The 13,519-nt window shown below is 56.2% G+C and overlaps 3 protein-coding genes across 3 annotated transcripts in view; 1 reads left to right on the top strand and 2 right to left on the bottom strand.

Annotated features, from left to right (window-relative positions):
* The window catches only part of MONBRDRAFT_27467 (uncharacterized protein), a gene marked incomplete at both ends in the record, with an annotated part of 4,402 nt that extends 3,858 nt beyond the window's left edge, over nt 1-544 (bottom strand). Inside the window, 2 exons of the mRNA XM_001747819.1 lie at nt 208-327; nt 455-544. Coding sequence (XP_001747871.1) covers nt 208-327; nt 455-544 — 210 coding nt within the window. The remainder of the gene's footprint in view (nt 1-207; nt 328-454) is intronic.
* A 1,442-nt stretch (nt 545-1,986) lies between these two features.
* On the top strand, nt 1,987-6,159 carry MONBRDRAFT_33432 (uncharacterized protein; the record flags this gene model as incomplete). The annotated part of the gene is made up of 4 exons (XM_001747911.1): nt 1,987-2,172; nt 2,276-2,542; nt 2,695-2,823; nt 2,863-6,159. 4 exons carry the CDS (start codon nt 1,987-1,989, stop codon nt 5,968-5,970), a joined length of 3,690 nt encoding a protein of 1,229 aa, XP_001747963.1. The 3' UTR covers nt 5,971-6,159.
* A 928-nt stretch (nt 6,160-7,087) lies between these two features.
* Nucleotides 7,088-13,358, bottom strand: MONBRDRAFT_33431 (uncharacterized protein; the record flags this gene model as incomplete). The annotated part of the gene is made up of 17 exons (XM_001747818.1): nt 7,088-7,174; nt 7,265-7,362; nt 7,450-7,591; nt 7,706-7,771; nt 7,903-8,036; nt 8,239-8,265; nt 8,392-9,544; nt 9,898-10,209; nt 10,442-10,553; nt 10,666-10,754; nt 10,916-11,095; nt 11,198-11,326; nt 11,438-11,530; nt 11,652-11,749; nt 11,906-12,011; nt 12,118-12,198; nt 12,336-13,358. Coding segments are annotated over 17 exons (3,930 nt in total), but the record flags the coding sequence as incomplete, so codon positions are not given.
* Between the last annotated feature and the right edge of the window lie 161 nt (nt 13,359-13,519).

The following is a 13,519-nucleotide window of genomic DNA, read 5'->3' as shown; positions in this document are numbered from 1 at the left end:
GCGGATAGCAGAGTGCCTTCAGTTCGACTTCGTAGAACCAGCTGGCCTCCCGGTCCATGGCCTCGAGCTTGCTGACGAGGGGCCCACTGGTACAAAACACCTCCTGTGCTCGGCAATCGAGTGGAGGATGAGTTTGTGTCAGAAAGTCAACAGGCGGGTGCTGATGATGGCACTGGTCGGGCCATGGCGGCGGCAGAACTTGCGTACCATGGCGAGTTTGTATTCGGTGGGTTCCCTCTTCTGCGTGAGGCGCATCACGTGAAGTCGATTATCTGTCTCGTCGCTGGTCAGGGCATAGACTAGTCGCCCCAAGACGGCGTGAATCTCCTACAAATATAAAAACGCGAGTGAGTCAGACAGTGGGGCCGACTCTGGTCAATTGCTGCTTCAAGGTTCATATCCTTGGATTTGGGTGGTGAGGGCCGTGTGCGCCAGTGAGAGAGTTGGCACCTACGCCATGGGAAGCGATGCTGAGTTGACTCTTGAGCTCAGCCAATCGGCTTCGCAGGTTGGCCAGGCCCAGAATACGATCCAGGTCGACCATGATGCTGGCCAAGCGCTGAGACTCAGTCTCGCCGTGGAAGTCGGTTCACCTAGAAAAAAAAAGGCGCCAACCCACCATGGCGCAAAGTGAGTACAGGACAGCGACGTGTCCCTTCCCGCTCCTCCCTCTTCCCCACCCCTCCCATGCATTTGGTGACCGGGAGCCGCTCCCATGATCAATCGAGTACGATGCCCGACCATAGCCGCCCAGCTCACCTCGTGTGCAGCGCCCACACACACACTAAAGCCAAATTCGAGAAAAAAAAAATCGGCGCTACCATCTGACAAAATTACCACTTTATAGTGTAATCCTTGTCACGGTATAAATCCTCATTGTCAGCACGGCTATTGTCAGATAAAATACACGATTATGGTCACTGCATTCGTAACTGATAAGTACCTCAGCGATTGAGGCTTTACAGTAATAGGTAACGAAGGGAAGGGATTACCGTAAGAGCTTCCACGTCCGGACGCGTTGCAGCAATCTATGGTCACACTTTATCACAGTTTGAGCATGCAACCATGGGGTCGCGCCCCATATATGGGGGGCGCGTGGGGCGCAAGTATGGTGTTTGGGGGGCTTGGGAGGGAGTTGGGTTGCAACCCCCTATGGACACGTTCCTCACATGGTCAATTCCCTTTGTGATTTGACCACGTTTGTTTGTGGGTGCAGGCATCCCTGCTGTGTTGGGATTGCAGACATCCGATCCGTGTGGCCTAGCACAAACCGCTTGGCACTTCCCCTTTGACCCATTACCCTTCAAAGCCGTCTACGAATCCGTACACACTGTGCCGCCCTTTGTGGTGGCGTGTTGCATAGCGTGTGTCCGTTGTCTTATGTTTGTTGTCAGAAGTAAGTAAGGGAGTAAGCTGATGGTGGTGGTGATCATGTGGGTGCTTCGATTGCGGTAAACATACACTAAAGTGTCAGCGTGTTTGTGTGTGTGTGTGTGTGCGTGTGTGCGTGTGTGCGTGTGTGTGTGTCGGGGCAGTGGTCACTACTGCGTGCAGAGCCTGCTGGTTCGTGGCGCCATCTCAAGGCAGACGCGCCACGCTTCCACCTTACCACCTTTACCCCCCCATGCGCCCCCCCCCCCGCTTGAACCGCATCAAAGCCGTACTGCACTCGTTGTGATCACACCCACACCTTCCGCCCCACTGGTTTGTTTACTGGCAGCAAAGCCCTCCACCTTGACCCAGTGAACACCCTCCTCGCCTTGGAGTCGAGTTCAGTGGCATTTTCTTCCTCTTTATCCACGACGACATCTGCCCCTGCCAAAGGCCGGCACACCAAGACAGCCCTCCACTGCTCCGAGCAACGAGACAGATTGAATTTGTCTTCCACTGCCCCTCGTTGTGCACTTGGCGTGATTTTAGAACACACCAATAAAGATGGCCACCGTTAGCGCCGCTTTGGCCAAGGCCAAGGTCCAGTGGGAGAGCATGGGCCCTCGCATCTGGTTCTTGGCCTCCAGCCCTTCCACCGTCGAGTTCGCCGACGTCCTCGACCCCGCGGCCGCCCTCGCCGTGCTTCGCAAGAAGAAGGATATCATCCTCCTTCCTGGTCACTCGGAGGCTCACGAGTTTGCTGATTTCTGCCGCGAGGTCTTGGGCCTGGACGATTCACAGGTTTGTTCACATCTCTCACCACAAAACGCGACTGTCATCTAAGTTGAGCGTGACGGCTTCTCACAATCGGCATCGCGTCGCCTGGTCTTGCCCTTGCGCGTAGATTCGTTTCACAGATGACACCAATACCTTTATGGTTGAAAGCAACCACGCGGGTGCCGCCACCACCATTCAGAACATCATGGACACGTACCCTTCGGATGGCGAAACGTTCATGCTTTACCCCCGCAAGCTGACCAACACCATGCGCAAGTGGCTTCCCCGCCTGCAAACCCAGGGCCTTCTGGTCTTTGGCGAGGGCACCCCTGGCCTCAAGCATACCTCGGCTGCCATTCTCCACCGCCATGCCCGTGCCCTCGACGAGCTCTCGGTATGTTGGACTTGACAGTTTCAGCTTTGTGCCCCACTCGTGTTTTTTTTTTCAAGGATTTTTTTTTTTTTTTTTTTTGTGGTCCCCCCCCCCCTTCTTCCTTCGACTTACCCTGCTCCTTTTGGCTGGCTGCCCTCTTTTTCCCACCTTAGCTGCTTGAGGAGATTGCTCCCCATATTCGCGTTCGTCGTGGCTTCATCTGCAGCTGCGTCGATGAGCTGCTCAAAGCCTACCAAGCGCTCAAGGCCATCCCTACGGATCGCCCCGAGACGGAGCAGATGGTCCGCATTCGCCCTCTTCGCGCCACTGCCGGCGGCCAGCTCATTCTCCACTCAGAGCAGGAGCTGCGCATGTACGACTTCCCCGTGGGTGACGTTGTTCTTGAGAACTTTGTCACCGACGACGCAGCCGATATGCGCCAGCACGTGATTGTCCACTTTGTGGCCAACCAGCAACTCGAGCCTCTGACCATTTCTCGCAGCTACCAGGGCGTCATGCTCTCCGTTCGCTCCTGCCAGACCACGGACGCCGTGCGCGAGACGATCAGCACCTGGGTTGATGAGCTTCTGGACAAGACTCGCATCAACGCCTCGGGCGTCGGCACCTTTGAGTTTGTCATCGATAACGATCAGCCCATCCTCATCAACGTCACCAGCGGCTTCACCACCGAGCACTTTGCGTCCCTCTTTTGCCACAACTACTGCCGCAAGATGCGCATGTTTGCCTGGACCTTTACCCCCCCGGAGAACCTCGACGTGTGGACCTTCTGGTACCGCCTCTACGATGCCAACCTCACCTTCCGCCCTGGCAAGAAGCGTTCGACTTCGGGCATCTTCCCCCTCAACTTCCAAAAGGGCCGCAAGAGCATCTTTGTGGCGGTTGCCGATTCGGACGATGCCGTTTTTCAGCTTCAGCAACAGGCCGATGCCCTGCTTCGTGACTCGCCCACCGAGGAGTCGCTGGAGCGCGTGAGCCTCGACGCCGACGTGCGTCGCATCTGGTGCGGCAGCGCCCGCCCCGAGTACCGTCGTCTGACACAGCGTTACAACCTGCCCAACCGCTGCATTCCGCTCGTGCGCAAGGACCGCGATTTTGTCATCCTGCCCGATCACAAGCTCACCCGTGAGTTCTGGAATCTCTGCAAGGAGGTTAAGCAGCTTGGTGACGATCAGGTCTTGTGGACCTCGGACGAGCACTTTGTCATGGACGATGATGTCGACGACGAGATGGTGGCCCGCATCAAGGCCATTGTCACTACCAACCCCAAGGACAAGTTCACCATTGTCCCCTACTGTGTGACGGCCAACTTTGAGCGCTGGTCGGCGCAGCTCAGCGAGATTGGCGTCACCGTCTTTGGTGAGGACTTTGAGTGGGTCGAGAAGTATGGTCACAAGGGCATCTTGCATCGTCACATGAACTCGCTCCAAACGCCCTGCATCATGGAGGAAGTGGCACCCAACATTCGCGTTGCCAAGGGCTACACTTGCGACACGGCCGACGAGCTCGTGGAGGCCTACAAGCTCATTGGTACGGAGACAGTGGTCATCAAGCCCGTCTTTGGCGCTGCCGGTGAGGGCATCATGTTTGTCAACGATGTTAACATCCTGGCCGGTTATGACTTCCCTATGGGGCAGGTTATTCTGGAGGAGTTTCTGGCCCTCGACCGCACCAACGACGGCATTGTCCTCTCGCCGGCCGTCCACTACCTCGGCAACACCCTCTTTGGCAACGGCCTCGTTGACCAGATTATGGTCGGTACCGGTTATGCCGGCTGGCGCCGCAGCGAGGCCTCCAAGTCGTTCCAGGAGACGTGCTCGCGTGCCATTAACAAGCTTCTCAAGCACATGCAGCCCCGTGGCCCCGGTGGCTTTGACTTCTTGTCCGTGGAGGGCGTGCCCTTCCTGACTGACGTCAACACGGGCCGCTTCAATGGAGCTCACATGCCCAAGCTCTTCAACGAGATGTTTGCGCCCGACTGCACCTTCTACTGCTTCAAGTTCAAGCCCCCGCCTACCCTTTCGGCATCCCAATTTTGGTTCCGCATGCAGAGCGCCGATATTGCCTTTGTGCCTGGCGAGAGCGAGAGCGGCGTCTTCCCTCTCATCTACCTTCGCGGTCTCTCTGGCCTCTACATCTGCCTCGCCAAGACTGACGAGGAGTGCAAGAACCTCTGTGAGTTGGCCAAGAGCTGCCTGGCTGACCGCGTGCCCATTTCCCGTCCCTCGTCCCCACCTCCAGAGCTGGTCACCACCATGCGCATGACCCTGATCAAGAACGCCCTTGCGCTCTACACGCCGGACCAGAGCCACTACACGGCCCTGCTCATCGCCGGCTCCCAAATTGTGGGCTTGCTTTCCGATGTGGAGGCCGAGAACATGACCCGCGTACTCAGCGCCACGGGCGGTACCATCATCGATGCCTCGGGCATGATTGTGGCCCCGGGCATGGTTGACCCACACGTGCACGTGACGGGTGGCGGTGGCGAGATGGGCCCCGCCAGCCGAACGCCCGCCCTGCAGCTGTCTCAGATTGTGCGTGCCGGTACCACCACTGTGGTTGGCGTCACGGGCACGGACAGCGTGTCGCGCTCCATGGAGAACCTGCTCACAAAGGTTCGCGCCATCAACCAGGAGGGTCTGACGGCCTATATGTGGACTGGTGCCTATGTCTTGCCTCCCCCAACCTTGACCGGTTCGGTGATGCGTGACGTCTGCCTCATTGAGCAGTGCATTGGCGTGGGCGAGGTTGCCATTGCTGATCACCGCGGCTCTCAGCCCACCGTCACCGACCTTGAGCGGCTCGCGTCCGAGTGCCGCGTCGCTGGCCTTCTGGCCAACAAGGCGGGTGTGGTGCACTGTCATATGGGCAGCAACGAGCAGCGTCTGTCCAGCCTCCGCGCTGCCATCAAGGGCTCAGCCTTGCCCATCACTGCCTTTTACCCCACCCACATGTCTCGCAACCGCGAGCTGGCCAATGAGGGTGCCCAATGGATCAAGGACGGTGGCTATGTTGACTTTACCGCCCGCTCAGCTGCCACGGTCAAGGCACTGACTCGCTACTTTGCCAGCGGCGTGAATCTGGACCGCGTCACCATCTCCAGCGACGCCGGTGGCTCGTGCCCCTCGTACGACGACAAGGGCGAGCTTTTGCGCTACAAGATGATTGAGAGTGACAGCATGCTGTGGCTGCTCAAGAAGCTTCACCTGGACATGCAATGGCCACTCCAGCGCGCACTCCCTCTCTTCTGCAAGAACGCGGCCGAGATTCTCAAGCTGCCTCAAAAGGGTCGCATTGGTGTCGGCCTTGACGCTGACATTATCCTCATGTCGGCCGAGACATTGGATCTGACTTATGTGTTTGCGCGCGGCAAGCTGATGCTGGGCCCCGACCACCTCGAGAAGGGCATGTTCGAGCAGGTGGACATTTAAGTTATCCGACAAGATGCCACCAGGGCTCATTGCTTGTTCCAACTCTTTTTGCCTCGTGCGCTTGTCCAGTTCCTCTCCCCCCCGTCTTGACTCGTGACCTTTAGGGATGGCTTCGTGTCTTACTCACATGCCAGCATGTAAATTTCTTTCTTTCTTTGGTGCTCAAATTTATGCATCAGATGAACTTTTAACTTGAAACCTTTCGATCAAAGTCTTGTGTGATCCTCCATGCTTGTCAACACAACACTCATCAGGTTGAGGACATGGATCTTGATAACTGGCTAACATGTAAATTAAAATCGGGGTGATGACTTAGGCATGTGAAGAAACTAAAAAAAAGAAAAAAGAAACTCTTGAGGCTAACATGGATGAAGATGCAGATTGCCGAGCTGGGATCACGCGCGATCAAGCCCGGGGCTTGTCGCAGCCGAGGTGTTGGCCGGTGAAGTCTTGGCCGGTGAAGTCTTGGCTGATGCGGCTTGCATTCGTTTCCGTCGCATAATTGCGGCTCGGCGCAAGCGGTCGCGCTGCAGCGCGAGCAAACAAGGCCCACCAACACACCAAGGCTATGTTAGAATGGTTGTTCGCAAAATTGGGTGAAGTACAAGTGCTTGGCCACGAACTTACATTGACGTTCTCACTGGAATCGGCATGAACGTTTTCCTCCAGCAAACGCATGATGATCGGGCGGCACTTGTCGGCGCCATACACGGCACAAGCTTCAAGCGGGAGTTGGTCGAGGTCGTCGCGCTCGAGGACCTGCAATCGTAGCACACTGCGACTGTCCTTGACCAGCTCCTCCAAAATCTATGGCGGCGGCGGCGATCAAATCAGCAACTTGTAGAATGTGTACCTGGTACACAATCACAAGCAATCTTGCCCTGTCCTCTGTCACAAACCTCGCCGCGATCTTCGCGGATCAGCAAATGTAGCGGGGCAACACCGTGCCCGGTGTTATCCAGCAGCAAGCTGGGCCGCACCGCAAGCAAAGTGCAAATCACATCGATGGAGCTCAACATGAGAGCCCACTACGAGCAGGGTCCACAAAGTGAGACATTGGTTTCTAGGCTGTGATGCAAGAGAGCTTTTTTTGGGCACGGTTGCATACGTGGAAAGCGGCATAGCCGTGAAAGCTTCGGTGTGATTGGAGAAGATCGTCGAACAACGGGTGCAGCGTCAAGCGGCGAACCACGGCGCCGCAGTTCTATTCCAGCCCGCCCATCAAACGAGAGCAGGGTGAACCGGGCGCATGTGAGGAAGCCTGACCGTTCGCTTTCATAAGTGTACAACGTACGTAAATGCATGACAGCATCAGGGCGTTGCGACCGAGGTCGTCGTCCGCCGTGACGTCGACCCCCGCGGCAATGAGGCAAAGTGCCATGTCCTCATCCCCTAGCCAATCGGTGCAGAGCCATGCGCATCGTGAGGTGCAAGACTGTGGGTGAGAGCGGATTGTTGGCTCTCGAGGCAATCCTGTACCTTCCGCCAGGGCTATGGCTAGAGTGTGATGGTCTGGGTTGTGCAAGGCGGCAATCAGCTGTGCGTCGCTGTGAGGCGAGGAGACGGCGGATATCGGGGGTGACGCGTAGGAGAAGGAATCTGCTTGTGCCAGCACCTGGCTCTGTCGTCCAGACAGACCACGTATATACACGCACATGCGTACAAACAAGCCGTGTCAGTATGCACTGGCCATGTGGTGTTTGAAGCATCAGCGATGCCAAGCCTTTCGGCGTACCTTGTCGTGTGCACCGCTCGCGTTGATGGCATCACCATCTGCTTTGTAGTCCTTAAGAAGCGGTGGCTAGGGGGGAAGGCACCGGGCCAAAGGGTGAAGAAAAAGTGGACTCAGCATGGGTGTCTGGTTGGACTCTGTACGCTGGCCAGTGGCAAGTTATCTCCCCTTCTGGCTCGGGACAGGCTTTTGATACTCACTGCGTCCTCAAACATAGATGCAGTCAAAAGCTTGCGCCGACGTTTGTATCGCAGGGCCAGCCATAACCCCAACATGAAGGAGATGGCGCCGACGACTACGGCAACCGCTATGATTTCTGTCGAGCTCAGTTTGGCTGCCAGAAGGTGGAGGTTTCGGGTACCGGGGCAAACAGGCGCACACACGTCAACGTTAGAAGTATGCTATTCACCCAACTCTTGAACGATTAATGGGCGACGATGACATCAAACATGACTGGCCACCACAGCCGTTGGCATGATTCAGCTGACAAGCGGAAAAAAAGGGGGAAATGGGAAGATGAGAAGCTCTGGACTCACCCAGGAACAGGCTCTTCGAGTGATGGGCTAAGAAAAGAGTTGGAGGCGATGACAGAGAAGTGAGGGTAAGTGCTTGACGAGGACAGGAAGGTACTTGACAAGCGATGCGTGAGGGGCAAGGAACAGAGGCAGAGTCGTGCAACAAAACTGTACCTGGAGTCGTGGGGATCATGGAGGTTGTGGAGGGTTGAGGACGGGTGGTGGGCGAGAGCTGGATGCAGTTGTTCTTCAGCACGGTGGTCCAGGTGGTGCTGGTATATACCCAGGCATTGTAGGACTGCACCAGGCTGAAATTGCATTCAAAGGCAATGAGAATGTCCTTGTTGAGAAAACCCACGAGCTGAGGGCGGTAGTTGTCGAGATCAATCTCTGTTTTGGCTTTGATGTCCAGCACGGCGTTTTTGTGGGGGATGACGAGAATGCGATGGTTGCCATCAGGCTCGTAGACAGCGACGAGAAGGGTGTCGTGGCTAATTGCCAGGCTGATGACGAGTTCGTTCTGGAGCTTGAGGGTGCTGAATTGCGATATGTAACCGTTGGCATTGACATTGGATGTGTTGAGGACCACGATGGCATTGTCATGGCGATGAAAGGCCAGATAGTGGTGACTCAGGGCAACGTTGCCGTCGATGGCGAGGATGGCTTGAACAGGCTGCACTGCGTTTGGAAAGGTGCGGATCCACAACTTGGCCAGGTTTGGCAGTTTGGGGTTGGTGGTGACCAGGGCATAGGCACCATGCGTGGCCACAAAGTGGCTCGAATCCAGCAGCGGGTCACCCGCCAGATCGACACCGCCACTGCAATTGCTTGAAGGCTGGAGGGCATCTGCGGTAAGCATGGTACGTACGCGGACCGAGCTTTGAGTAGGGAAGGTGAGGACGAGCTCCTGGTTGCTAATGCGGAGGGAGAGGGGCGGGGCATTACAGGTCCGGAGGCCCGGCAGGGGCTGTGGTGGGATGTCTTCATCAAAATACACCAGAGCCAGATCCATGGGGTTTGAGATGTTGCGCAGTAGGATTTGCATGTCCTCGCAGTGAACGACGGTCATGTTGGGAGGAAAGGTGACGAGGGCGGGGGGTTGATTGGGCTGGATAACGGCCCAGGACTCTGTGAACGGCTCGTTGAGCGAGGAATTGTAGTGGGCGGATGCGGGCCAGGTGGTGGCGTTGGGAAACCAGGTCGAGAGGTTGGTGTGGGCGGTGGGTTGTACCAGGGCCATGGTGTCATTGAGAAAGCACCAGGACGCGGCGGCCGAATGGATGCCCAAGGACGCAAGGACCATGGGCGAGGCGTGGGCGCTGACATCCTGCACGGCAAGGCTCAGCAAGAGCACCAGGAGACACGAGAGAAAGGAGGAGCAACGCATCGAGAACCGCATGCCAGGGCACGGTATTGAAACCATCCGTCCAGTCTGTGGTCGCGAGGCCGACAGGTCAGTCAGTCGTTGTCGCATGGCGTTGTTGGGTGCACGGGGCCCCCGTGCACGGTCTCGAGGTGTTGAGGGATGAAGAGAAAGACGACCTCGTTGACCACGAGTCAAGACCGAGGCCGGGGAGACACCGGGGAAGGACAGGGCAGGTGATGGCTCAGGTCATGACGAAGACCGTGACTGCCATTCAGATGTGTGCAGCAGTCAAGGCAAGATCCATCCCAAAGTACCCGGCGCACACGAGGGGGGCGCGCGCGGGGTGGTTGTGAGGCGACCAGACAAGGATAGGGACGAGGAGGGACAAGTAGCAAGGGGGTCAGAGGTGCAGAGGAGACGGGCGGTGGCAGAGAGGACGAGACGACTGGCGCCTGGCTGAGAACCCGTTTCCCTTTGACCACCTCGGAGCTGACATGTGAGTCAAGGATAGCTTGTGCGCATGAAACGAAACGTGTGACATCATCAGATGAGGAGAGAGAGAGAGAGAGATTCTGAGAGAGAGATTCTGAGAGAGAGAGATTCTGAGAGGGAGGGAGAGATTCATCCTGAGCAACAACATCCATCTTGTTTCGATGTCAGACAGTTGAAACATTCGAAGGAATTTGATAATATGAGCATCCTGTGCCAGCGCATGTACATGGCGCATGTGGTGCCGCATGGTCTTGGCAGCGTGCGCAGATGATGGGCAAGAATCGCGATGCGACTTTGTGGGAGGGGGTTGTCCTGGAAATCGTGTTCATGATGCTATTATTATACTCTTTTGCTGCTTTGACGTACATTGGGCACAGAAAGTGCCTTGACTCGGGATCCTTTCCTCATACCCTGTCCGGGATTTAAAAATCTCCACGAGGAGCATACCAGAAACATGCGTGTCGTGTTCAAATAAATTCTGAACAAAGAGGCACGGGCAAACATGATATTAGCCAAATCATTGGCGTTTCACGCACAGCGTGGAAGCAGACAAAGCTGTCAGATCAAGGGGTATGGGACCACCCGTTTACGCTTGCGCATTCACAAGAACGGGCGAAGTTTGATGTCCTCCGCGCAGCCGTTGCAAGCGCATGATGATGGCACGCTTGAAACGGGTGCGCTGCACGATCAACCAAAACCCCACGCGGCCACAAGAGAAAGGCGGAACACGGTGAGTCCAAAGGGCAAGCGCGTCAAACAAGAGTCTACGGTGGAGGAGGGACAAAAGGGCCAAAAAAGCGCCCTGCAAACTACAAAGCGTGGCGCTCTCCAGCCGCTTACGTTGGCACTGAGGGGCTTTGAAGTGTCGACGGTTTCGTCGTAAACGCTTTGTAAGAGCGACCGACATTCATCGGCACCGTAATGATCGCAACGCTCCAGCGGCATCAGGCCGTTCTCATCTTCCTCCAAAATCTGCAGCCGCAGCAGCCGACGCTTGAAATCCAACAGCCGACGTAGAATCTACACAGTTCCGACCCCAGAAGACATGAGTGGTGGGGTTGCCTCGGCTTGAGCACTGCTCGGCCTGGGTCGGTCGATGCAGCACCTGGCCCATCTACTGACCTCGTGACGATTCTCGCGAATGAGAAGATGTAGCGCAAGGTTGCCATCCAAAGTGGGGACCATGAGCAAGTCGTACTTCACCTGCAACAATCGCTCAATGATCTCATATGAGCTCACCAATATTGCCCACTACAATGGCCGTGCCGTTGTCGCAGGAAAGAACCCAGGTGGTGAGCACAAAAATAGGACGCGCGAAAAAAACCAGCACGGTGGCAAGCACCAAGCAAACAGAAAACGAACGTGAAAAGCTGTGTAGCCACGTTGGTCATATTGCTTAACCAAATTATCAAATTGGGGGTGCTGAGTCAGCTCAAAGACGAGCCAATCCGAGTTCTGCACACGCACGCAGCCATAACCATCCGCCAACATGTGTCAAAAACCTGCGCTGTCCAGCGCACGCAGGCCACAAGCAGTCGCATCGCGCCGCGCACAACAATGAAAGCAAGCATCATACGTGGAGACACGCCAGCGTCAGGATATTCCGCCCGAGTTCGTCCGCCTCAAGAATGCCGCGCGAGCTATGGACAATTTGCAAGGCCTCCACTTCTTCGCCTAAAGCATAACAGGCCAAACAAAACCAACAAACACCAGCACATGAGCCATGGCCGGGTGCCACACTCAACAGACTCTCCGCCAGCCACTGATTTGGCCAGAAATGGAGCCCAAGCCCAACCAAGACACAGCGCCAGGAAGAGAAAGTAGAGCGACCTTGGAGAAAGGCCTGAATGGCGCTCTGGGTATACAGCTGCGTTTCGCGACACTCCAAGTCAGCCTCAAGTGCGTACATGCTCGGCCCTTGACCCGCCGAAGCATTCTAAATTCATTAAAAGGCAAGAAAAGTAGTTTGGTGAGTCAACCATCGTGTCTCCTCCCAACAAACGACTCACGGGTTGCTTGCAAGCTGCTCCAATCAACCTTACCTTCTCCTCCAGGCCACACGTAGAAGCTGAATCGTCAGGATGCAGCTCAGTAAACTTGTCTGACGGGTCCTCACTCGCCAACTGGACGGGCAGGACAAGAAGAACCGATTATCCGAGTGTTAATACCATGAGAGCCAGGCACACGGTAAAACAAACAAGCAAGCAAACAAACACACCAAGATTCGGGCAATGTCGAGAGCCAGCAAGCAAGAACATACGTATAGATACTGAAGTTTGCGACGGCGACGACGACGCGACAATTGGTAGACCACCAGCGCCCCCAGAACAAAGGAGGCCAGGCTACCAGCAAGCGCCCAGGCAAGGACGTGCGAGCTACGATCTGGCACGAGTTCCCCAGCCGTCAATGTAGATGGTGACGCCGTGGGGGCGACACTTGAGGTTGATTCAGTGCTGACCACGGTCGCGGCGGCGGCGGTAGTGGTAATGGTGGTGGTGGGTGTCGGACAGGTGTTGGGGCTCATAACGTTGCATTCACGCGAATATGCGCTATGCCTGCAATATGTGACGACGGTGGTGGTGCATGGGTAGCTAAGCACGGCGGTAAAGTTGAGGAGGCCGACGGCGGTCGGGGTATATGCCTGAAGGAGTTGTGTGGCATTGGCCATGATCAACACAGGTGCCCCTGATTGGTCAACGGTATGGGGAATCATCAGGGTGATGCTTCTTGAGCCGTCTTTGCCGTGCGATATGGCAAGCCAATCGTTGCTGAGGGTCAACAACGCCGATTGCTGCGCGTTATAGATGGACACTGGGGCGAGCACGGATGCGGAAGGGGAAGCAGAGGTCCTGCTGACCGTGGCCACGTAAACCGTCCCATCGATCGTCTGGTAAAGCATCTTGTTTCCACGAGCCACCACATGGGCGGCAGGGCTAACTTCGCCCAAGTCCTGGGGCTCGCCCACCATGATCGTTGTGTTGGCCGCCAGCGCCCAAACAAGGAGACGATAGCCGAATGCGGTGTGGACTATGACAGCGCACAGATCGGGGGACAGGGCCGCATGCTGGGATTGAAAAGATGGCACGCCATTGCTGTAGGGGAGTTCATGACGAATGAGGATTCCATTCGAGTTTGGTCGACCCTGCTCGTCAATCAAGGGCTGGGCAAGGAAGCGCAGGTCCCCTGAATCTGTCTGCACCAGGCCCAAGAGGAAGCCATCTTGGATGGTGGTGAGGTTGGCTGCACGAAAGGGGTCCAGATCGTAGTCATCAAGAGGGGCCATGAAAGCACCGGATTTGTTTTCATTGAGCTGGGTGAGTTGCAGCCCTTGTTCTGCGCTCTCGAGTAACACGAGGTCATGGCGACAGTCCAAGCCGTTGATGCGTTGGACGGTGGGGATGTCGCCTTTGAGGGTAAGGTGTGCTGGAATAAGAGAGCTCGACC

Source organism: Monosiga brevicollis, genomic scaffold (assembly GCF_000002865.3).
Source record: "Monosiga brevicollis MX1 MONBRscaffold_19 genomic scaffold, whole genome shotgun sequence".
Classification (NCBI taxonomy): Eukaryota; class Choanoflagellata; order Craspedida; family Salpingoecidae; genus Monosiga; species Monosiga brevicollis.
This window is presented reverse-complemented; position numbering and strand designations above follow the sequence as displayed.